General features: G+C 50.5%; 1 protein-coding gene across 5 annotated transcripts in view; it reads right to left on the bottom strand.

The window, feature by feature from the left end:
• Positions 1–7991: 7991 nt before the first annotated feature.
• MAST1 (microtubule associated serine/threonine kinase 1) overlaps positions 7992–24713 on the bottom strand; it is a 96839-nt gene continuing 80117 nt past the window's right edge. For 2 of the 5 annotated variants that reach the window (XM_080988044.1, XM_080988042.1), the window contains 12 exons: positions 23855–24020; positions 23354–23455; positions 22900–23022; positions 21219–21328; positions 18771–18934; positions 16869–17137; positions 14491–14694; positions 12864–13093; positions 12144–12266; positions 11907–12043; positions 11635–11825; positions 7992–10895 (listed from right to left, as the gene is read on the bottom strand). In XM_080988044.1, the coding sequence (XP_080844170.1) occupies positions 9790–10895; positions 11635–11825; positions 11907–12043; positions 12144–12266; positions 12864–13093; positions 14491–14694; positions 16869–17137; positions 18771–18934; positions 21219–21328; positions 22900–23022; positions 23354–23455; positions 23855–24020 (2925 nt within the window). In that variant the 3' untranslated portion in view covers positions 7992–9789. The remainder of the gene's footprint in view (positions 10896–11634; positions 11826–11906; positions 12044–12143; positions 12267–12863; positions 13094–14490; positions 14695–16868; positions 17138–18770; positions 18935–21218; positions 21329–22899; positions 23023–23353; positions 23456–23854; positions 24021–24713) is intronic. The other 3 variants (XM_080988046.1, XM_080988043.1, XM_080988045.1) reach the window with 2 other exon arrangements.

The following is a 24713-nucleotide window of genomic DNA, read 5'->3' as shown; positions in this document are numbered from 1 at the left end:
TCAGCCTCCTCTTTCCCACAATAGCCAATGAAATGCTTTTGGGAAGGTCACACATTGTGCATTAGAGCAGCAGCCTTACCTCACTGGGTGCCCTCCAGCAACTGGTCTGAACATGGAAACTCCACTTAGCTATTATGGTTAATCGAATCAATTATTGCTGCCCCTGCTCTTCCCCTGTGGAAGCAATGGTGTAAGATGTAAACTAGCTGTAGGGACAGCAAAATGTGTTAGACTGTCTGTGGGATTCAAGAGACTAGACTCCTGCGATGCTAATGTGGCTGTTCTAAAAATTTGAGGGTTGGCCTCCACTGAAGGTTTGTTTATAATTTCCACCTTAGCGCAGGCATTCCTATTAGCAGACTAGGAGCAGGTAGGGTCTGAGTAACAGTAGCAGTTGTGTTCCCCCACTATGTTGAGCCTGCTACTTTATGCAGACACCCCCGTCCGCTGGCTTTTTGCATCTCTTTGAAGCCTGTCCCTGCGCTTCCTCATTCTGCCACATCTCTGGGTCAGGGTAGGATTATCCACGATTAGCAAGGGCAAGAAGAAAGTGCCGTTAAAAGTAGGTCATCGGCTACACACACACACCCTGCCTGCCCGCCCCTTCTGCTTGCACACACACTGCTTGAGGGTGGCTGGCAGCCAGTGTTGTGTACCATGAAAGCAGCCCATCAGAATGCCTGGCCTGTGTTGCCATGGCAGCGGCAGCCTGGGATAAAAAGATAGAGCAGAGAACAGCCTGGGATAAAAAAGATAGAGAACAGAATAGGATAGCCAGGATGGGGGTTGGGGGCAGCCCATGTAGTGTTCTGTATGGACAGCTTTGGAGGCGAGCAAGCTCCTGAATTTGTGGCACCAAATTACAAGGACATTGCCATATTTTTGAGGCAAACAGGCAGTGGAGAGACAAAGGCTCAATACTTACAGAGAGGTATTGAGCAGGTGGCAGTTTTCCACTCATGGGGATGAAGCAGGGTGGAAAAGTTACACCCCTCTAGTTTGTGTGTGTCAGGATGCTCTAAAGGCAGAGGAGCAGAGCTAGCAAAAAGGAAAAGGAAATATCACAGCATCACCTCCAGCCCCCACCTTGGCAGCCCTATGGGCAAAGGTGGCACAACTCGGAGCTGGAATTCGCAAATCAAAACAAAGTGACTCCCTAACCCGTTTATGAATTGGGACTCTGGAATGTCTTAACGGTAACACCGTACATGACACCAGGGTGTTACTTAACTGTGGTGTCGGAAACATAATCATTGGTTTGGTTTCCACCCAGCTTTCTTGCTTCTCATGCAGTATCCAATTGGTTTGAGGTTGCCTTAAGCTCTCTCTGTGATTGCCATGAAGAAGGCAGCCAGTGAAGCAGTTACGCAAGGAAGGGCTATGGACCAGCTTCATTCCACCTTAATCCTGATCGAGACACTCAGCGCAAGTGTCATGAAAACTCCATGGTAATTCAGTTGTATAATATGGGGGGTGGAAAATTTATCAGGTCAAAAGCGACAGCTAAGGGGAGGGACTGTTGCTCAGCGACACATCGTGCCCTTTGTATGCAGAAGGTCTCAGGTTCAATCCCTGGCAGTCTCCAGCGAAACATCCGCGAGTAGGTGATGGGGAAGACTCTGCCTGACAGCCCAGGGGCTTTCCCCATCCTCATGCCCTCTGGATATTTTGAACTACCAGCTCTCATCCGCCCCAGTCAATGCAGCCTGGAAGGTACAAGGCTGGGGAACACTGGCTTTGACAACACTGGCTCAAAGCTGGCCCTACCATTAGGCAGAGTGAGGCAACCAATTTTGAGTCTCATGAATGGGCAGCAAATTATTGCTGTGTTGTTATTGCCAGGGTGGGGGAGAATTATTTGTGGGGATTTCATGCCTCAAATGCCAAAATACATTGACTAGCCATGGTATTATGCACCTTGACTTGGGAGTGGGCACAGGATTGGGGGGAGGGGGAGTATTTGAAACTCTGCTTCAGACAGCAAGATTTCTTGGACCAGCCCTGACTGGACTCTACTAAAGTAGAGGTAAGGACATTTCCTGTGCTCCTGTGAAGATGCAGTGCTGCTAGAAGACACGCGGTAATTGGGAATAGATGCTCTGTATGACTAGCATCCCGAAGGACTGTTCTCAATTGTTGGCTTAACTGAAGCAAGTTTAATCTTCGCTCCCTTCATTTTTGCATTCTGAGTATTTTATTCCCTTTGTTGAAAACAATCCAGTTCTGGTGAGACCACCTAAGCTCAAATCTTCACAAATGCAGGTTCTCACGCTGCCTTCCTTTTATGCAGCATTTAAATAGAAATCAAGGCCATTATGCCCACAAAGATGGGGCTTCCCCCCCATTGTCCTCTCAGTTTAGGTGGTTCGTGTTTTTTAAATGGTTCTGTTTTGGTTGATTGGCGCATCTTGGTAGTTTCCAGTGGGTTATTTACTGAAAACATAACCTTTCCACTGTGTCATCCTCAAGGTGGCTTGCAGCAACCCAAATGAATACCCACATAGATAAATAATAATAAATCAAAGTCAACAGAACAAAAACAATGGCGGCCTCCCCTGTATCTAAGATGCATTCATTGAAGACAGGTCTGTCTGCAAAATGGAGCCCCCGGTGACAAAAAGGGGAGAGTTATTGGTTTTAGGCCTTATGATCCTCCCACAGGCAATTGGTTGGCAGCTGTCAGCTAGTATGATGCTAGGCTGGATGGAATAAGGACGTTTCTTAGTGTTTGGGATCTGCAGTTAGTAAGGGAAGGCAGGATCCTGGACTGGACTCCTGGGGAAGAAATTACAGAAGCACAGCTTGGCTCAGGTATGGCCAACCCACATCACCATGTCATTCTGTTAGCATGAATAGGCCCTGGAAAGCTAGGGCACTGGGGGAAACTAAACGTGTGATGGACCACTTGCTTTAAAGCCTGGATGTGAAACAAGGTCTCCTTTGCAGTATATTCACCCAAAGTCAGGGTGCTTGAGGGAGGAAGCAAAGACGCATACCATCACTTGCCTATTCAGACATAGTAGAACCTGCTTCTTGAAATCCTGAAAACATTTGAACCCAAAGCCATTTGTGTGGAATGTGGACCCAGAACAGCCTTCTTGGCGCTGAGGTTGTGGTGTGCTGGGAACGTGGAAAATGTTCACAAAAGCTCATATTACCTAATGTGATGGCTTATTATTGTTCCTGTCTCTCTTTGCCATTTGGAAACTTGTGTTGGTAAGCTGGGCGATGAGGTGGCAAGCTACCAGGCTCGCCCTGAACTAAGAAATGATGAGTGACCCAGAAACCGCACGGAGCCATTTCCACTGGCTGCTGGGATCCAGGTGACTGCCCGGTCACCTTTCCTCTCAGGAGCCACAGCCTTCCAGGCACTGCTGAGTCACTCTGCAAGGCAAGGAGATGTTGACAACTCAGTCCAGACTGTCATGAGTACTTAGTGGGTGTCTCCAGGAAAGAAGCTGCACCTTCCTCTTAACCAGTGCCCCTGTGGAGATGCTATCATTAAAAATTGCACCACTTGGCTCAGGCATTCTTGTTTTTCCAATTCCAGGGCTAGCAGGCAGAAGGCACCAAGGTTTAGCAGGATTAGAGATCAAAGGCAGAAACCAAGATTGACGAGTGGGGAGGGGGCACAGAGAATGATTTAAGATGCCGTGTGAGGTGCAATGGTGCCCGGTACCCAGAATTAGGCATAGATGCTTTGTTGGCCTGTTACGCTTTCAACTTTGCTCTCTCAAGAGAAAGCTGTGCATGTCTGATTGTCCTCATTATGCGTCCTAGAATAACTGAAACCGTGTGCCATCATCTCTGCCTGCCCAGTTGGTTTCTCTCATCATCTGCAGGCATATACTAGAAAGCTGGGGAAATCTGCATTGTTAATACCCTGCCTTTGCTAGGCATTCATGTGGGTACTGGAGTACCAAAGCATCGTCATCAGCAGCAGCATCATCATTAAATTTGTATCCCGGCCTTCACCTGAAAATCAGAGGTGGCTCACAACATAAAAAGGTTCCCCTTTCATCCTAAGGTAAAGGTAAAGGGACCCCTGACCATTAGGTCCAGTCGTGACCGACTCTGGGGTTGCAGTGCTCATCTCGCTTTATTGGCCGAGGGAGCCGGCGTACAGCTTCTGGGTCATGTGGCCAGCATGACTAAGCTGCTTCTGGCGAACCAGAGCAGCGCACGGAAACGCCGTTTACCTTCCCACCGGAGCGGTACCTATTTATCTACTTGCACTTTGATGTGCTTTCGAACTGCTAGGTTGGCAGGACCTTTCATCCTACATATTTATAATTTCAAGAGCATACTGAGGAGTCTTAGCAGCTCAGTGAGGGAAGGGCTGCGTTGAGAGCTAACATACCTCTGTTGAGAGACAGGCAGGGTGTACAGGGCCAGCCCAAAACATTTCGGTACCTGATGCTGAAATTCCTAGTGACACCCACCTTCCCACTCACTAACATGGGGGCACAGTCCGCTGGGAACTTGTCTTGTACAAGCACGGTTGAAGTGTACAGTGCTTGTCTGATTTCTGTTCATGTTAGTGGGGCTTCCATAGGATAATTTGCTACTGGAATTTGAACCTAATAGAGAGATGTTCTTGATTGGTAACTGTAAAAGCAACACATTAGATTGCCTACTTGGTTCATCGCAGGACCATCCTTGGGGTGTACGGGAGGGTTGCCCCAGGTGTTGTTGGAGCCCAATTCCCCTGGGCCCCAAGCAACCTGGACAAAGGCCAGGGATTTTGGGATTTGCAGTTGAAGAACAATTGCAATCCCTGGTGTAGCGGTTGGGATGACACCTACTTTTCTGTTTTGGAGGTGACAAAAGGAGGTCCCTTGACATGGAACGTTAGCAGAGGACTGAACTCATTGTCTCCTTGTGGTCAACACCGGCTTTTCCTCATGCTTTGCCCAACACAGCAGGTACAGAATCCGATGGAAATCAAGAGGCTGTGTAGGAACAAGTCTAGGAACTGGCAGATGTGCTGATTAACCAAACGCAACAGAGTGTTACGGCACCCAGGTCAGGATGGGGAAAAGATCCGACCATTCGTTCTAGACTGTCCTAAGAGGGGTGGAGGAAAAGGATCCAGATAATTAGAGAACCCCAAGCGGAGTCAGAGACTGGCCACAAGAGGCCAGCCCTTGAGTCAGAGGCCCGGATTTCCTATTCCAGGCAATTCAGGGTTGCTCAGTGAGTCAGCTCGTCAGCTATGCAGAAAGGGCAGCCCCACAGCCCGACAGAAGGAAAACTAGCAGTGGGTGGCACCTTTGCCAATGCGCTTGTGGCCCTGCCCTGGTTTCCTCGTCCTGGCACAGAGGGCTGTGTGAGACGAGCCTCACGTGTACAAGAGGCACCTTGTTTGTAATACTAACCTTCTGGCACAATGCCCTGGCTGTTATGTAAGCACTGGGGTTGGAGGCTGCTGGAGGGAAGCCAGCTCCATGCAGGAGGGAGGAGACCTGAGGGCAGAACAGGGAAAATAAGCTCCAAAGAGCCGAGTGACTCGGGAATCACGTGGGAGGGAGGGAAACCCTGAGCCCTAGGCCCTGCTGGGGCCGCTCGTTCTTTGAACCGAACCCCACACCCTGAACAGTGGATGAGGAAACCACCCCAACCCCAGACCCAGCTCTTCTGCCCCAGTCTCTTCTGGGTCCGGCTTCCTTTCCTTGGAGCTCAGGGAATAAGAAGGTGGGAGCTCTCTGGTCCCCTTCCCTCCGTCCCAAACAGGCAGCAATAAGAGAGAAGCTAAAGGCCAGATTTGCTGTACAGGTTGGTTTATTAACATGACACAGTGTGCCTGCCTTAATAAGCCTGGAAACAAGTTATAATGGCCCAGAAGACACACACTGCGGGCAGACACTGTGTGGCTGTCAGCTTCTTATCTCCTTGTGAGGGAGGTGGGCTATATGCCTTTATCCACATTACAGATAGATGCCAACATAGCAGGGGGTGCTTCAGTAGTCGTTCATGCATGTCAGAGCTTGGAGGGCGCAACAGCCATCGACACACCCTCCCTGCAAGGTGGACAGACTGGCAGGAGCTCCTACTTCCCTGGAGTTCTCCTCCTGCTCTCCGAGTGCCTTCCTTCCTTGTGGGTCCAGCAGCTCTAGACTGGTGAAGAAGATTCCTCATCCAGATAAAGCATTTCCCCACTCGCTTTCCTCCCAGTTTAGGACTTATCCCTATCCCCACGGCTGTAGCTTCCTCAGCACATGCATTGCATCTTGCAGACTCACCTGGAACAATATCTATGACTAGCACTAGGTCTCATATGGTTTGGGGGACATAGAATGCATATTGGCCAGGCTCACACAGCTTTTGACCCACCAGGTCAAACACAGTCCACTTGCCACGTATTCTGGCTTCCCACATGCTTCCCAATCCCGTTTTTTTGTTGCCCCAGGCAAGGAAGATTGATCAAGCCCAACAGGCTAAATTTGGTTTGGTCAGACAACAGAAATACTACATGGGTTGTAAAGTCTCAACAGAAGTGAACCCGGCTTTCCCCTAAAACCCCACTTCATTGCTATTATTATTTCCAGTGGAATATCTGATGCCCTGGGATCCAGCTCTCTTCAGGAAAACAAGTGATTTTTTTCCACCATCAGGATAGCTGAGGAAAGATGAGTTAATGGCTGCTGCAGGGTAACAAGAGGGAAATTTGAGAGGGAGGGCAAAAGTAAAAAAAGACTTCTGCCATCAGCTCGCATTGCATAGAGGGTATCTCTCACTTCAGAGGTAACTGGACTGGGAGAGCACCAGTGAGTGAGGAAGGCGGCTGGAGACAGACTGGGAGCTGAACCAGGCGGAAGAATGGTCAAGAATACATATGGAAGAACCCTAGTGGTTAGGGTTTGATGTTGCCATTTGCAACAGGGCTGCCAACTCTCTGACCATGACCCAAAGTTGCAGGGTTTTTGCTTCTTTCTTAAGATTTACAGGCCAAAAAATAAAACTTCAGAGGTGCAAAGAGGGAAGAGAAGGCTATTTTCCTCATATGGTGCATCCAGGACCTAACAACTTAAGTGTTGGTAAACGGTAAAAGGCAAAGGACCCCTGGATGGTTAAGTCCAGTCAAAGGATGACTATGGGGTTGCAGCGCTCATCTCGTTTCAGGCCGAGGGAGCCGGTGTTTGTCCACAGACAGCTTTCTGGGTCATGTGGCCAGCATGACTAAACCGCTTCTGGGGCAATGGAACACCATGATGGAAGCCAGAGCACACAGAAACACCGTTTACTTTCCTGCCACAGTAGTACCTATTTATCTACTTGCACTGGTGTGCTTTCAAACTGCTAGGTTGGCAGAAGCTGGGACAGAGCAATGGGAGCTCACCTCGCCGCGGGGATTTGAACTGGCGACCTTCCGATCAGCGAGTCCAAGAGGCTCAGTGGTTTAGACCACAGCGCCACCACGTCCCTTAGTGTTGATTTAACTTACCACTAAATAACCTTGGGCACTGAGTTTAGGATTTTCAGTCAGGAAACTGCTGCCACATTTACAAGGCTACAATCCCCAAGGTTTAAGTGCCATTCCTCCACTGGGCTCCATCCTCCTTCCATGTTCTTAAGAACAAGGTAAGGATTGTGAAGCGGACTGAGCACTGAAAGGAGTTTAAAGCCATGAGTGGGTGGGTGAGAAGTTTGGTTGAGAATTTTTGCCCATTTCCTCTGAAATCAGATTTCACCCCTGACCCACCAGGCACCACTAGGCCCCGCCCCTGCCCTGGCAGGCTCCACCCCCTCTTATGCCAAGCTGTACCCTGTATTTCAGGGTCTGAGCCTTTGGAGGCCTGGCGGTATTGTGCCTCTGGGCAGAAGCTGCAGACATGCTCTGAGGTTACAGTTCTACAGCGAAACAAGACACTGCCAACTTACAGAACCATCATGCACGATGACTTCATTGCCCACAAACACAGATGACACAACAGCTGCATGATGGGGCAGCATGGTTGGCTGCAGGCATTTTGCCCAATTCGTGGCTGCAGGAAAATGTATTCCCGACCAACTTCAACCAAATTGGCAGCTGCAGGAGCTGCTGCCACAAGTGCGATGTGCAACAACGGCAGTGCCCACCCTCCCCTTCCAGCACCATTATTGCTGTCCTAGTGTACATGCCAAATGGTTCTACCCTCCTGGTGCCAGCTCTTGCCACTGACATGCAACAGCCCAGTGGGCCAAGGACTGCCGTGGTAGTTCTACATTAAGGGGCATGCATTTAGTACCTTGGCAGGAGATGCCATTTTGTGCAGCAGGTCAGAGGCTATGCTACGTGAGCACCCATTGGGCACCTCATGTAAGAATAGGGGCAGGAAAGTATTAATAATATTTCAGAAAACTGTTTCCCCCCTTCTCCAAAATGGACTCAACACGCATTTCCAGGCTGGGATCCACCCACCATGAGCTCAGACTACACTATAACATGCCTATTCACCAAGCAACCAACCACCTGGTTTTCAGTTGTCTCCAAAATCACTGTCTGAGAAACCACTTATTTTGATGGGCTCATTAAGCCAAGTTTGAAAACACGTGGGCTCTCAATTGCTCTCTCTCTCAAGAATCCCTAGTCTGTCTGGCTTTGCCTTTGCAAGATACTTTGGTTCCTAAGGTGAAAAATCCAAATGGCTCACCCCTTCCACTACTTAAGTCAAGAAGTGAGTTCACCAGCATAAGCCCCATTTAATCAGGGCTAGTACAGGGATATTTGCCAATCGGTCGTGACCCCTAAGCCAGATATTCCGATCTCCCACTTTTCATAGTGCGTCAAATCTGCCACCTGAGGGGACCTTTATACTTAAAGCACCCCTGCTTTTTCTAGAGCTGGGGCCAATCTGCCTTTTTCTCTATCCAGGCACATTCAAATCCAAACTTTTGTTTAGTTTCAAACAGGCGTACAATGCTAAGAACTGACCGATGTGCAATTTGCTTTGCCAGGGAGTTCAATCTGATGTTTAAAGTGCTCACTTTGGCGGGATGATTTAGCTAAGTATTAGAACTGCAAAACAATAAATTCAGGGTTTCTGCATCTTCCTGCCTCACCTAAGGGCATCAGGAAAGAAGAACTTCCTTTGGACATGTGCTATGGGCAAACTGAAAGTGGGGGTGGGGACTTTGGCTCTTGAGGGATGGGAGCTCACTTGCTGACTGCTGCCATGGTGCCAGCCTGGACTGGCATCTCTCAATCAATCAATGACGAACTCACATGAAGTTGGACATCCCCTCTGCATGCAAGGACCCAGACGCAACAAGAATTATAACTGGGTTTCTGCACTTTGTGGGTTAGTAAAATCTTCTGCGTCCCAACTTACTTGGTCTGCGCATGTTCTGGTTCTGATGTCTTTTCCCTGCACATCCATTCATTCCCCCTGTTATCCTACAGACTTCAAGGAGTAGCTTGAAACACGGGGCCTTGGGAGTAGCTTTGGGGAAGGGAGTGATCACAGTATTAACCTTTTCATGTATAGAGTAGTCTTGCTCATATATATATATATATGTATATTTATATAAATAATATAATATAATATATATAGAGAGAGTTATGTATAGGTACTTTACAAGGCCTAACACCAGGCATGCCATTTGCAGGAGGGTGGCTGGGGGGCAGGGGAAGGCTTCACTGCCTCTGCCCTTCGTATTTACAGGGAACTTACAGGTCAGTCCCCTCCAGCTTCGATGTGGGTGCCCTAACCAGCCCCACTGCTGCCACGGCTGCAAGGCAAAGATGAAGGAGGTGTCCTAAGGAGCATGGTCTGGGGGTCAGTACAGTGAGAAAGGCAGTCCTCTGTGTCAGCGTGCTGCCCCCTTTTTCTCCAGTGCGGGCGGTGAAGGCCGTGGGGTGTCTCCAGCACACTTGTTCCCGGATCCCAGAGCAGACCCCTCTTCCTTCCCCCGCTTCCCCTTTGCCTCCGCTGAGCCCCGCTTCAGCCCGTTCTTGGTCCCCTCTGGGCAGAGGCAGCTGGGGGTCTTGGCGCAGGTCCCCAGGGTGGTGTGTTCCTCCACGACCTCCAAGATCCACTTCTCCTTGGGCGAGCCAGCCTTGTCCTGGCCATGCTCCGGGGCAGCTTTCCCAGGAGGGCCAGGCTCTTGGATCTCCTTGGGTTCCAACACAATGGGGACAGGCCCCCGCGGGGCGACCTCCACCTCCACGCTTCCTTTCCTGCCTTGCTCATGCTCTTGCACGGGGCTCAGGGCTTTGGCCAGGGCACGGTTGGCTCCTGCAAACGCCTCTTCGGTCTGCACGGCTTGGCTTCTCCTGCAGTCCCCCAGCAGAGCTTCCGGGAGCCTGGCCTTGATGCTGGCTTCCAGGGCGCTGGCCTCTCCATCTCCTGCCCCAAAGCTAAGTGGGGATTCCTGGCGGCCCAGGCGCCGGGTGGCAAGCGGCTTTGGAGCCCCCGACTCGCTGGGGCTCTCCCCGTCGGACTCTGCCAGGCTGTGGAGGCCAGGCTCCCCATAGAAGTCCTTGCGGTATTCGGAGTGAACCACCTCCAGGCTGTGCTTCCTGACCACCACTTTCTTCTCAGAGCTGAGCGGGGAGCCCAGCTTCTCCGCCGACTGCACCCGCTTCAGTAGAGGCGAGCGTGGGGGCTCTGCGCTCTTGGGGCGCGGCCTCACCACGGGCGGCGAGGAGTGGAGCTTGGCCGGGAAGCTCTGCGTGGTGTTGGAGCTGCCCACCGTGTGGCCGGGCAGCGGGGGCGGCGAGGACTGCGTGGGCGAGGGCGTGTGAGCCAGGGGCGAGAGGGGGATGTTGCCGGCCGACTTGCAGCGAGCGGAGCGGTACTGGCGGTGCAGCTTGGGAGACAGGCCGTGCAGGGTGCTGGGCCGCATGTGGTGGGATGAGGAAGCCGGCGAGTTGGGGGTGCTGGAGGCTGGGGAGCTGCTCTGTGAAGAGGCACCTGTGGGGGGGGGGCAAAGGGGAAGGGGGCAGGCTGAGAGGCAGAAGACCAGCAGCCCTTGCTGGGCACCAGGTACGCTCCAAGCCAGTCTCAACTCCCTCCAGGTGAGAGGCAGCAAGAGCTCACAACATACAATTCTGCACACACCCCCACTGCCACCCCGTTAAGAACATCTTTGGGGGAGGAATGGCTTTGTAAACAAAATGAATATTTAATCTTGGCAAAATTAACTGCTATAATAAGAAATCAGTCAAATCAAAAATTTAAAAAGGAGTGGAAATGTTTTGATGAATATATGGCAAAATATTGCTCAAAAAAAGATACGCTAATATGCCTAGATTAAAATGTGAAGTACTGGATGGAAGAAAAATTAGTATGGAAAGATAAGATGATTTGAGAATATTGTAGAATGCAAAGATTATTGTAAATTGTATAATGTGGAGGAAATCGAGTGGGGGCAGAGGGAAGTGGGAGGAAGGAGAAAAGAATAATATGATGGATTGAGGAAATAGAAATGTAAATGTATGGGGGGGATGGGGAGGAAATGGTGTTGGCTTTGATACATCTGTATTGTAATGTAATATGTTAAAACCAACAAAACAAAACAAAACACAAAGCAAACAAAACAAAACAAAAAACAAAACAAAACGAAAAGAACATCTTTGGGAGCAAATGTCCCCCACCTCCCTAACCCTCTCCCCACCTGCCTGCTGCGGCCCAGCCCCCTTGGGCTTCCTACCTAGGTAGGCAGAGTCAGGGGTGGAGCGCAGGCTCTGGGTGGGCGAGCGAGCGCCCAGGCCGTGGGTGGGAGAGCCCGGCAAACTGTCGCTGGAGGACAGCGAGCGGTTCAGCGACGAGAGGCTCCGGCTGGTGTGCAGCAGGTTGGACTGCTTGGTGATCTTGCGGAAGAGGGAGCTGCGCTTCTTGCTGCTACGGAAGGAAGGGGAGCCGTTAGCCAAGAGGGGAGCCAGCCCCTTCCTTTCCACCCCCCCCCCGGTTATTGCACCTCACCTGTCCTGCCCTTCCTTGCTGGTGCTCCTCTTGTTCCTCCGAGCCATCTTGGATTTGTAACTGCTCTTGCGGGCTGGCCCAATCCGGATGGAGGTGTTCTCAAAGGGCGTGGTGGTCACCATCACTTTGTTCCCGCTCTGTGGCGAAAGAGAGGGGAGAGAGCTGTCTGTTGGCACAGCAAGCAGACGCAGCACTTTGCCCAGGTGCCCTCGGAGGCCACAGCCGCTCTGTGCTTACCTTCAGGATGAGCTCCACTACTTCCGTGTGCACCAGCCCATGCACTGGTTCCCCGTTGACGTGGGTGATCAGGTCTCCGGCACACAGGCCTGCCTCATGAGCTGGACCACCTTCTTCCACGTGCTGCCAGGGGAAGAAGACGAGAGAGATGCTCTCATGGCTCTGCTGCCCCCTTCTGCCCGCAGCACACCCGGCTTTGGCCTTGCAAGGGCCGTCGCCTAAAGTGCTTGCCCCTTTGGGCTCTCTTAGCGTGAGGCAGACAAGGCAGGTAAGGGGCTCTTCCTTCCCCTTGGTGCAGTGTTAATCTTAAAGGTAAAAGGTAAAGGGACCCCTGACCATTAGGTCCAGTCGTGACTGACTCTGGGCTGCAGCACTCATCTCACTTTATTGGCCAAGGGAGTCGGCGTACAGCTTCCGGGTCATGTGGCCAGCATGACTAAGCTGCTTCTGGTGAACCAGAGCAGTGCACGGAAATGCCGTTTACCTTCCTGCCAGAGCGGTACTTATTTATCTACTTGCACTTTGATGTGCTTTCGAACTACTAGGTTGGCAGGAGCAGGGACCGAGCAACGGGAGCTCACCCCGTCACGAGGATTCAAACCGCCGACCTTCTGATCGGCAAGTCCTAGGCTCTGTGGTTTAACCCACAGCTCCACCAGTGTCCCAAGTGTTAATCTTACACCTGCCCAAAGTGCCCTCTGGATTGGCACACATGCTTACCCAGACAATGTGGTGCACGCTGTAGACATCGCTGTCCCCCATGTAAACCCGGATGGCACGAAGTGTGAACCCGTACTTCTTCCCCGAGCGCTGGATCGTGATGGGCGAGCGCAGGATGGTGACGGCAGGCGAGTAGTCGCGGGACGGTGAGGAATCGCGGGATGACGGGTTGGAGGAGAGTGACCGGGGGGACATGGGGCTGGCCAAAGGTGAGCTGCTGTGCTGTTCCACTGCGAGGAGGGAGAGGGAGAGAAAAACTAAAGGGGAAGCAAGAAGCCCCCCGCCATTCCATGGGGCAAGAACACAAGAGCACCTCTTGCCTCCCAGAACAGGAGCCCTGGCCCCCTGCCTCCCCTGCTCTAGGTCCTGCAAACTTGTACTTTCTGGTCTCTGCACACAGCCTAAGGCCAGCCGCCTGTTCCTTCCAGTCGTTTCCCAAGACCTGTTGGCAGCGAGGGAAAAGTACAGAAGCTGCAACACTTCCAAGGGCAGTTTTGAGCTTGGGAAATGGTACGTCGGGGTAGGTGGGTGTCGAGCAGGCTAGGGCAAAGTGCTCCCGCAGGTCCCAAAGGCAAATGAAGCCTGGTGTGTGCCCTACTAGCAGGAAAGGGAAAATAAGTGGTGCCTTTCCCTATTCTCTGTGGCCCTCCAGGTGCTGTTGGGCTACCACTTCCCATCATCCCTTACCACTGGCCATGCTGGCTAGGATTGGTGGGAGTTGGACCCCAACAGCATCAGAAAGGGCTCCCCACCCCCAGTTTCAGCATACAGCTATAGACCCCTGCCACAGACAAAGGCCTGCATGGTGCAATTTCAAGCTGCAGAAGGCTGCGGGCTTTTGGCACAACGTTCAGCTTCTCAAGAACCTCCCTTTGCATTTAAATTAAAAGCAAGTTTCCAGCCCTCATGGTGCAATTGACAGTGTGTGGGCAATGCTTGCTTAAATCTTAATCGGTGTAACTGAATAAGATTCCCAGCATTCAGGGGGTCCTCAGTGCCTTGAAAGCTACTTTCTGTCTCTTTGTAAACGACAGAAGCAGAACAAACTATGCAAAACTGTAGAAGCTGCAAAATCTAAACCAACAGAGGAAGTTATACATGCAAATATGCTTCATTTGCATAAGTTTGTGCATGGCCCAGAGTTCCATTTTTCTCATGGAAGACCTATTTTTTTTATTGGCACAAAATGCACACAGCTCAGCAACTATGTTAGAGGGGCCGATAGGGTGGGTAGAGCATGCAGGGTTGATAAGTGAGAGGTTGGGGGCTGTGAGCTGATGAAGGCTGCAGTGAGTGGGGAGTGTTCATTCCTACTGGAACAGCCACAGATGGGTCCTGTCTTCAGGGACTGGACGGTCTTGATCAGGATGCGGCCCGCCGGGACAGGCCGGTCCGATGGAAGGGGAGCGGTTCTGTGCAAGGGTGGGTGGATACAGCATGAAAGACAGGCCAAGATGCTGTCAAGCAGGATGGACGGTTTGTAGTGAGAAGCCCAGTGCCCCTGGGGGCAGGGGATGGGCTGAGAGCAGGGGGTGGGGTGCCAGGCTCAAAGTGGGATGCCGTTCCTATGGGGTTAGTGCTGTGCCTGCTGGTTATGTGCAGGGGGGCGAGAGGAGGAGGCCCGTACCTGTGGGGATAATGACGGACAGCGCAGTAGCTGAGGCAGATTTGATGACCTTGCCCCCTGTGCGGGAGCTGCGCTTCTCGGCCGTGGCGTCCCCTGAGAGCTGTTGGTGGCGGGCCCGGCGCAGCACCAAGTCATTGGTGGCTTTGGGGGCTGATGGGTCCAGCTCCTTTGGGGGCTGTAGCTCACCCGCTTTTGATTTATTGCCTATTGGGGAGGGGAGAGAGAGGGATGATGACTCCAGCCCTACATCAGAGGACCACACGCCAGGGGCCCCCGCCTTCAAACAAGGAGCACAGAGCAGAGGGGGCCGCGGCAGGGACTGTCCAAACCCCCAGCCACCCGAGAGGATCACAAACACCATGCCCAAAGATTTCGCCTTTCCTCAGACGGCGGGTGGAACACCAGGCAGGGTGACTCTGCCTGCCTAGGCCTTCTTGAGGTGGTGCTGAGGAGATGGGGTTGCGCCCCAGCGGAGCTCAGAGGCCTAGGGCCAAGCCCCAGCGTGCCCACCAAACTCTCACAAATAGTGCGAAAAGGACCTCATGGTAAGTGCTACTGATGCACACCTGATATTGCAATTGCCAAGCTGCCTGCCCTCAGTTCTGTGGACTGCATAAAGGTGCTGAAGCCATGCAATTCGATGCTTGGGCTGCAAGACTCTGCAAGGAATCATTGCCCTTTCCCTTTTCTTATTAGACACGGCTAACACCTTGGATGCCATGCAAAGGGATGGCTCTACCCGCCCCCCACCCTGGGCACCTTACCCCCTCCAAGAGCACCAGCTGAGGGCTTGTTAAAATCACCAGGGGTCAGATAAGGGCTTGTTTTAGTACAGTATGCCAGTAGCAGAGGAACCTTTCGGTCTGATCCTACGCACACCTGGGCTAAGGCTCTCGCCATTTTGGGTTTTCTGCAACCACACAAGCTCTGACAAACGTGGGGAAAGCCCAGATTCCAATCAAACTTCTTGGCAGATATTACTAGAATAGAAGTAACTGCTGCATTTGCTCTTTTTGGAAATCTCAGGGGTTTGCTAGAGCCTTTGAGAACTTGTAGCAGACGTGTTTGTTCCTGGGGTAGAAACAGGGTAGGCAACCCAAGCACTGAGGGACGGGGGGGGGGGGGCTTGTTGTGTGCAATAACAATAACAATAATTTCTTATTTATATCCCACCCATCTGGCTGGGTTTCCCCAGCCACTCTTCAAGAAGGGAGACAGCTGATGGTGGAATGTGCAGCTTGGTAGGCTTTTACTAAATAATCTGCTCACAGCCACCACATTTTATTCTTAGCATTGCACTCCTGCTAGTAGCCCCAATCTAGTGCCAGAATCTATTTGGGGGGGAAAGAGAGGAGGATGTGCATTGGCTCTGGGTAAGGGGAGTGTGCAACCTCTAAAAAACCAAATTACGAAACAAAAGCATGCCTGCTCCCAAGTAAAGTAGTTTGGGAGAAAACAAAAAAATTGAAGAAGCAGAGGGGCAAGGTTGCAGCGAAGGGGCAGTCACCCCTTTTTTGCTTTTGTTTTAAAAGCACTTCATGGAGCACCTCCCTCCTATGGCACCATGGGGTGGGACTTCACCTCCAACATGTAAACAAAGAAAGAAAAGGGTTGCAAAATGACCCTAGCAGAGGCAGGAAGAGAGTTGTGTCACCCATTGCCACAGAGCCATTCCTACCGTGAAGCAACTGTCTCACGCAGCAAATTTTGGGCGGCAGAGTGGGAGGCAGATGGATCCAACCCATAAGTCACAATCCACCAGGAAATTTTCCTGCGCAAGCCCACTGAAATTACCGGAGGCTGTGCAAGAATGGAATTGGTTGCAAGCGATCGGCTGAAGGGCCTGCACCACATACACATTGCCTAGTGTACTCCTTATCGCAATGGATGCGTTATCAGGAGATTTGTGCGGTGCTGGTGGGAGGAAGGTTCGAGTTTCTCCAGCAGCCCGAATGTTGGGAAATTGCAATTTCCTGGCAATTGATGGGAAAACAGACGTTTGGATCCTCTGCAACCGCTACATTGTGCAATGCCTACCGGAAAGGTCCCGAGAGGCTAACTGTACACTTGAGATTTGCCTTAGAACCAAGATTGGAGTGCTTGGATCTGCCAAGGGGTGATTTAAGGGTCTGGGGTGCACTGCTCCCTGCTCCCTAGGGATGTGTGGTCTCCCTGAGCCAGGCTGCATCTCCTCACCAGAAGCTGGAAGGGAGAGGACTTTGGCTGCACAAAACAGATGTCAAAAGGGAGGCGACATACCAAGAATCTGTTCAGACTGTAATAGGCACATCTCATGTAAACAGCAAATTGGGCCCCCGACTGTGGCATCTCCCCTTAGCTGCCAGAGTGAGGGCTTTCAGCAAGGGGCCATTACTCACCTGCCTCAGTCTCTACAGGGGCAGGACTCTGCCCAGCCTCTCCTGCTGCCCCTTCCTTGCTCTCCTTGCCTTCCACCTGGGGCGTGGACCCCGGGGGCCCGTTTTCCGCAGGAGCCTTCGCAGGCCCCTTGCCAAGACTCTCACTGTCGGTTTCCAGGGGCACGGCAAAACGGCTGGTGTCCATCAGGGCCGAAAAGCGCCGACGTGCACCCAGCGGAGGGCTGGAATCGCTCTCGGTGTAGGAGGACTCCGAAGCTGAGAGCCGCTTCCTGAGAGACAGAAAACAAGCAAGATGGCTCACCCCCCCCACCCCAAACACCTGAGGCCATGTCCAAAATGCCAGCCAGGGCTCAACTTGTGTCAGGAGGCCTTAGAGCTTTTTTTATTATTATTAGTGCTGTAACTGGAGCCCATAGGACTTGCCGACCAGAAGGTTGGTGGTTCGAACCCCAGGACGGGGTGAGCTTCTGTTGCTCGGTCCCTGCTCCTGCCAACCTAGCAGTTCGAAAGCACATCAAAGTGCAAGTAGATAAATAGATACCGCTCCAGCGGGAAGGTAAATGGCGTTTCCGTGCGCTGCTCTGGTTGGCCAGAAGCGGCTTAGTCATGCTGGCCACATGACCCGGAAGCTGTACGCCGGCTCCCTCGGCCAATAAAGCGAGATGAGCACCGCAACCCCAGAGTCGGTCACGACTGGACCTAATGGTCAAGGGTCCCTTTACCTTTACTAACTGGAGCACAATCTACTTTAGCTAAAGCCGGGATGGGGAGCCTGTGGCCCTGCAGATGCTTCAGGATTACAACTCCCATCATCCCTTTCCACTGGCCACATTGGCTGGGGCTGATGGGAGTTGGAGTCCAAGAGTCTCTGGAAGATTGCAGGTTCCCCAGTTCAGAAGTGAATCTTCAGTGGATTCAGTTGCAATAAGTGAGGAGACATTTTAATTGTTAGGGCTGCAACTTAAGAGTACACGGGTGGTGGTGTTGGGAAATAAATGCCTAAAGCGTTACATTTTGCACTGAGAGCATTACAGTTGTACCTTGGATCCTGAACACCTTGCGAGCCAAATTCAGTTTTGGCTCCTGAATGCCGCAAACCTGGAAGTGAGTGTTCTGATTTGCGAACGTTCTTTGGAACCCGAACGTCCGACACGGCTTACGTGGCTTCCAATTGGCTGCAGGAGCTTCCTTCAGCCAATCAGAAGCCATGCCTTGGTTTCCGAACATTTTGGAAGTCAAATGGACTTCTGGAACGGATTCCGTTCGACTTCCGAGGTACCACTGTACTATAATAAGGAATGAAAAAGAACTTTAAAAGATTATCTTCCCTCCAAAGAATGAGGAGAAAGCAATTGTTTGTTGAACTTTATGTCATCCTGTACTTTAGTCCGTGCCTCACTTATATTGCACCTACACTGAGATTTCGGTAATTCAGAAATGCATTACATTTAAGCTCAGTCGGTAGAGCATGAGATTTAATCTCAGGGTTGTGAGTTTGAGCCTCATGTAGGGCAACAGATTCCAGCATTGCAGGGGGGTGAACTAGATGTTCCTCACAGTCCCTTCTAACACTACAATTCTGTGATTCTGGGAACAGCTGATTAATGTACTAGTTAGACAGACGGCGTCCATTTTCTAAGCATCCTGTATTCAGCTGATATTTCTAGTTTTCTCTGCTAAGTCCTCAGGGCATATGGGGAAGTGCTGGACTAACAGCAGCTAGTGTCTGCCAGGGACCAGAGGTTGGGAGCAGAGCCCTGGAATATCCAGGAAACCCTGAAGCCCACATTTGCCTCTCAGAGCTGGAGTGAGAGCTCCTCTTCCAAGTGCCCTCAGCCTCCTCCAGGTCTGGGGGCTGAGGAACAAAAGCCACAGCTGTTATTGCACAGGGTGGAGACTCACATTTCAGGGGAGTTGGTGCGCCAGCTTTTCTCTCGAAGGGTGAAGCTGCCCAGGCTTTCCCTTTTGCTGAGCTTCTCATCTTTGTGTTTGTTGCTCTGGTCCCTCTTGGTGACACCTGGAGTCTTCTGCTCATGCTGGGAGAGGTGCTCCATGCTACTGTACACCTGTATTGGGGGGGGGGGGGCAGGCGGCAAAGGCCAGAAGGGTGAGAAATGGTACAGCAATGTGCTATAAGGAGCTGCTTTATTGCTTATGTATTTATTTCTATTTTTTATTTATTTAACATAATTGTTACAAAATATAAGCAAAATATTGCAAAGACATACTGTCAGGGAACTGCCATCAGTGCCGGAGGGAGAGAGCTCCAGAGGGATCCCAGAGAGCGTCACGGGATTGGGAGAGGCAGCCCATCTTCTGGGGAAGGGAATCAGCTCAGCTCCAGTGGAGAAGGGGGGCAGATGGGGGAATCTGAGAGGGAGTCACATGACTCCTTGCCTGGGACCAGTGGGGGGAGGAAGGGTCCTCCGCTGCCTACGCCCTCCTTGCGCAGAAGGCTTCCGCGCAGGGAAAGTAGGAGGCGACTGGGCGTGAAAGAACTTCTATGCTGGAAGAAGTTTAAGAAACGCCCACTGACGGATTCTGCCAGCGATTGAGACAGCCACAGGTGAGTGGCTGTCCGGACAGAAAAGGTTCACTTAGGCAACCCAGCCAGGTGTGGGCACCGGCTTACGCACGAGCAACCCCTTGAACCATTACACATACATACATATATATTTCAAATAAGCACATATATATGAAAAAAGGAACAAAGGAGGAAAAAAGAAAAGAAAAAAGAAGAAAAAATAAAGAGAAAAGAAGAAGAAGAAAAGTTGGAAGGATTTCTTCCAAGTTTATTCTACAAATATCTCAATATGAAAATAATAATAAAATTTCATTGATTGACTTCCATCGCTTACACTGCACTTCCTATATACATTTTAAGCAAGATTGTATCTGTTATTCCGTATTTTTCCCATACAATCTCACACAAATAGTCTAATCAATAATTTTTCTAAATCTTTCATAAATCTATTCTAAACACAACCAATACCTTACATTTAATCCTTGTCTACATAAATAAATATGTATTTATTTTCCTTATTTATAGACTGTTTTTCACTACAGACGGCCGCAAAGCAGTTGACCCAACCATCCACAAAACAATCCATCAATCATTCATGCAGTACTAAAACCACAGGTGAAAACGTAATTAGATTAAACGTAATTCGATTAATTAGGCAATAAACTTGCCCCTGAGGACACACACTCAGAAGCACGTTGTGTGGAGGATATAACAATAAGAACAAAATACAGCACCCAGAGCCTTCTAAGACATTCTTTGGTGTTTGTAAGGGAAAATTTGAAAAGTATCTCAGCCACCAAGAATTAACACATAGCACTGCTGTGCTCTTAAACCTCCCCAAACCTTTCAGATCTCCACAGAAAATCCCCCACTGCCCACAAGGTGATTTCAAGTACAGTGGTACCTCAAGTTACAAACACCTCGGGTTACAGACTCCGCTAACCCAGAAGTTGTACATCGGGTTAAGAACTTTACCTCAGGATGAGAACAGAAATTGTGCGGCAGTGGGAGGCCCCATTAGCAAAAGTGGTACCTCAGGTCAAGAACAGTTTCAGGTTAAGAATGAACCTCCAGAATGAATTAAGTTCGTAACCAGAGGTACCACTGTATATGTTTTCCATCAGTGAGGGTTACTGCTGGTTTCAGATCCTATACCAGGGGTGCTGGGAACAGTCTTAGAAAGGTCTGAGTGTGCAGATCTGGCCCATGCGGGAGACTTCAAGCATCCCTTCCTCCTGCCAATCTTCGCCTGAAAATACCCAGCCACCTACCCACACCCACACATTAGCTCAACAAACACACAACTTGGAAACCATAGTTCTGTACACTTAAGTGAGTAAGTTTGCATAGGGCTGCGCTGCTGCTGACAATCTCCTATTGTATTGCCTCCCTATAGAGATGCGCTATGAAGATAGCCAATACATTTATTGGCTACCCACCCCCAACATACACCATTCAAATCCCGACTCCTCATTGCACTGTGCTCCCAAACACATTTTGCTAATGTGTTTGGCTGATGGTAAGGAGAAGAATGAAGAAGACAACAGCAGCACTTCATAGAGCAATTAAAAGTATTTATAGCATTTCACACACATTATCTTAGTAATCCTTACAGCAACCATGCCAAGTAGGCCAGTAACAATATCCTCGTTTATTTGCAGAAAGAAAGAGAGGCGACAGAGAGGGAAGTGGTTAGGGACACTTGTGACCTTGAGGCTGAGGTGAGATTTAAACTCTGGGCTTCTGAGCGCACCCTCTATAACCACAGCACCAGTGTTAAACAACAGCAACAATTCAAATTAAATGCAGTCAGTGAGGACTCTCACCTTGCTGAACCTGGGAGAGCAAGATGAAAACTGCCTTATTTCCACAGGTTCATCTTCAGTCGTGTCATCTTCATCATATGAGTTAATGTGGTGGTAACGATCGGAGCGAGCTGGAAAGAGGAAAACTGTCTCATGGGAGCTGCGGGAGACCTGGGCAGCAGGACTGCTGTTTAGCTGCCCACATTCCCTCTAAGCCTGGCCCCAAATGGCTAGAGAAAGAGAAACATCACAGAGGCAGCTTCATTCCTGCACCCAAGTGGAACATCTCACCCTGAACAGGAAGGAAGCTTGGAAAAACAGAAACAAAGCCCCACCAGGACAAGTAGCCTCTCCCTTTGCACCCCCAACCCAAAGATGAGGAGCATACCCATGTAATTAAAAAGAAATGAGAACCCTAGAATGTCCCCATCATCTCCCAGAATTATGCTGCCATTGTCACATAAGAGCAGATGGGGAATCCTTTTCAACCTGAGGATCAGATCCAGAATCCACCCTCCATGGACCATTTTTGACAGGTGGGTGAGGGGTCACCTACCTGTCAATCACCTACAGTTGTATGGCATGGATGATAAAGATTTCAAGCCCAGAGCAGGCAGAGGCTTATCTCTGATCTTGGCCGGACAGGACATCAGATGCACCATAGCATTTAGCGCATTACGTTTTAAGCATTTGTTTGTCAGGGTCTGGGTAGACCGCCTCCCCAGCCTGACCCTTCCAGGGAGGAGGAAGAGGAAGACAGTATAGATTGACAACAGGTGTTTGAGGGAGGTCACAGCTCAGAGGCAGATGAGGGGAAAAGTTAGGAAATAATGAGAGAGGAGGAGGCAGGACCAGAACGGCAGCTGGCTGACACGGTGTCTTTAGAAAGCATTCCAGACTCCCCATCTCCCAGAACCCGGTGAGCCTTTAAAGTAGGAGAGCTAAGAGCTCAAAGACACATAGCAGGACCCGTAGAGGAGACGATGAGAATGATGAACGAGGAAGAGGGAGAGACGTGTGTGTGTGTGTGTGTGTGTGTGTGTGTGTAGATTCACTCAGGACAACGCCATTATCCAAGAGGCTGGGTTCAATAGCCTCTCTCTGTAATATTGAAATAAAAAAGGAAGGTAAGAAACTTTTCCTTGTCTTTATATTTTCCTGGGCAGCCAGCCAGGAGCCGCTGACAGCATCCTGACACTGTTTGACATTTGTCAAATATTGTTTTGTTTTTTTAAATACAATAGCAGCTGCAGCGGTGTGACTCTTTCACTGGAACATTGCCTCCTCCTACAGAGGCAACCACTGGTTCATAATGTTCCACACTGTCTATACTGAGTGACAGCAGTTCTCCCAGAGTTCCAGGCAGGGGTCTCTCCTAGTCCCAGCTAGAAGTGCCAGCGATTGAATTTAGGACCTTCTGCTTGCAGGCATTACTCTGCCACTGAGCTATGGCCCTATTCTCCCCTGTGGTAGCCCTGGTGAAAATGTTTCCTCTGAAGCTGATATTTGCAATGGAAATCCCCCACTGACGCCTCTCTGGTATGGAAGAAGGAAGGAGAAGGCCCTTATTAACATGAGCAATACGGGATTAGGTGTTTCTGGACAGTGGGAAGTGGTGCAGGCCAGCAGCCTCGCTCTTGCTTGTTAAAGGAAAACATTTGGGAAGGGAGAGAGAAAAAGAAAGAAGAATGTTAACACTTGCTGTCAAAGTAGCTGGTGTCTTCCTCAGACTCCAGGTGAGGGATGAATTCTGCTTTCTGCCTCAGAAGCCCGTTCCAGTCCAGATCTTTGAAAAATGCATGCTGTTTCACTTCGTAAGCGCCACCTGCAAAACGCAAAGACCAAAGTCTTGCTGCCCTCTGCTGGACAACACCACCAATCAAACTGGACATGGTAAGAGGTGCTCTATCCTAGAAACATGTGATTCTGCTGCCAGGTGGTGGGGGGAGGGAGGGGCAACATCCTGAGCACTTAGGGAATATTGACACAGACCCACCAAGGCCACAGCTGGTCAACAATTTGGTGTCCCAGGTTGCAACACCCCGAAAGAGGATCTAGAGATCTGGGGGCAGGACTACCCCTCCCCTCCTTCTGGATTGGATCACACTGAAGCCCCACCTAACCAACTGCCCTGCACCCTGACCAAGTGTCCTTACCTGCCCCCAGGCGGAGAAGAGGGTTGGTCTGCAGGAGGCAGGAGATGAGATCTTGAGCATCTGCTGGGAGGGCCTCCTCCCCTTCCGGCCACAAGATGTCATCTGAAAGCAGAAAGAACAGAGAAGCTCTTGGTGGACAAGGCTGCTGATGGGGTGGATTAGGGAGGGTTAGAAGGGTCTCCTCAATGTGTAGATTACTGTGACAGGTTTAATTGTTACTGGGAAATGGGCTCGTATGCCAAGTATCTTCCTAACATGGAAAGCAGCTCACAGAGCCTCTGAACCCAAAGCTCCACCTTAATGCTTCTCTCTGTTTCATGATACCCTCCTAAGGTTTTTCTCCCCACCAACTCAAACAGCACCCTCCTCTCACCCCTCCATTCACCTTGGTTGAGCAGGAGCAACTGAGCCAAGCCTGGAGGAAATTCCAAAGCCAGCAAGTAACAATGTTGAGCCCATAGCTGGATCACAGCGACCCAAACACACCTGCCCTTCACTTACCAGTGATGACCTGACCAAAGAGCTCCTCAGGGGTGTCTCCAAAGAATGGCACACAGCCCACCAGGAACTCGTACAGGATGATGCCCATAGCCCACCAGTCCACTGGCTTCCCATAGCCTTGGCGAAGGATCACTTCGGGAGCAATGTATTCAGGGGTTCCACACACCTGCCAATACACCAACCGTCCTTCAGCTAGCAGCACAGAGACTGGATGAAATCCCGGTAATGGCCGGGAAAATCCATATGTTAGCTGAAACAACTGAGAAGGGGGTGATCTGCATTCCTTTCAGAGTCCTGGGCTGGGTGGAAAGGTTTCAGATCTCTCTATCCATCCTAGAGCTGGGTATATAATTTTTGTTTTGACCACCACCACCACCACCTGTGGGGTCTTGGGGGTCAGAAAAGCTTCCGCCAGGCCCCTGGGGTGGAGGTTAGACACCCTAAGTCTACAGCTTTCCCCCTCACATACACAATGACAATTTGTCACGTCCTGCCTCGTGTCTTCCTTCTAAAATACCAGAAGGCCTTGTTTGGTAAGAAAGGCTTTGTTCTGCTGACTGACAAGTTCTGATTTAAAGTCCATGCTGGGGCTTAAAAACAAGTCAAGCAGATGAGAGCTTCCAGCCAGCAGCAAGGGGTTTTTGTACTCTCTTATCTCATACCTCCCTAAATATTTACCAAGTGGTCTGGCAGCAGTGAAAACCCCCATCGCCAATGACTAACTGAGATTAATGTCCTCTTACTTCTGTCGTTTGTATGTAAACACAATCTAAGAGGAGCAGGAAGAACTCCCTTGGATCAGCCTTGATTTGCACCACAGGGCAGGGTTATACCACAAAATTTCAACGACACGTTTCAA

The sequence above is a fragment of the Podarcis pityusensis genome (genome assembly GCF_964106645.2).
Source record: "Podarcis pityusensis genome assembly, chromosome: 17".
Taxonomy (NCBI): Eukaryota; Metazoa; Chordata; class Lepidosauria; order Squamata; family Lacertidae; genus Podarcis; species Podarcis pityusensis.
The sequence above is the reverse complement of the archived record's forward strand: the minus strand, read 5'-3'. Positions and strand labels throughout refer to the sequence as shown.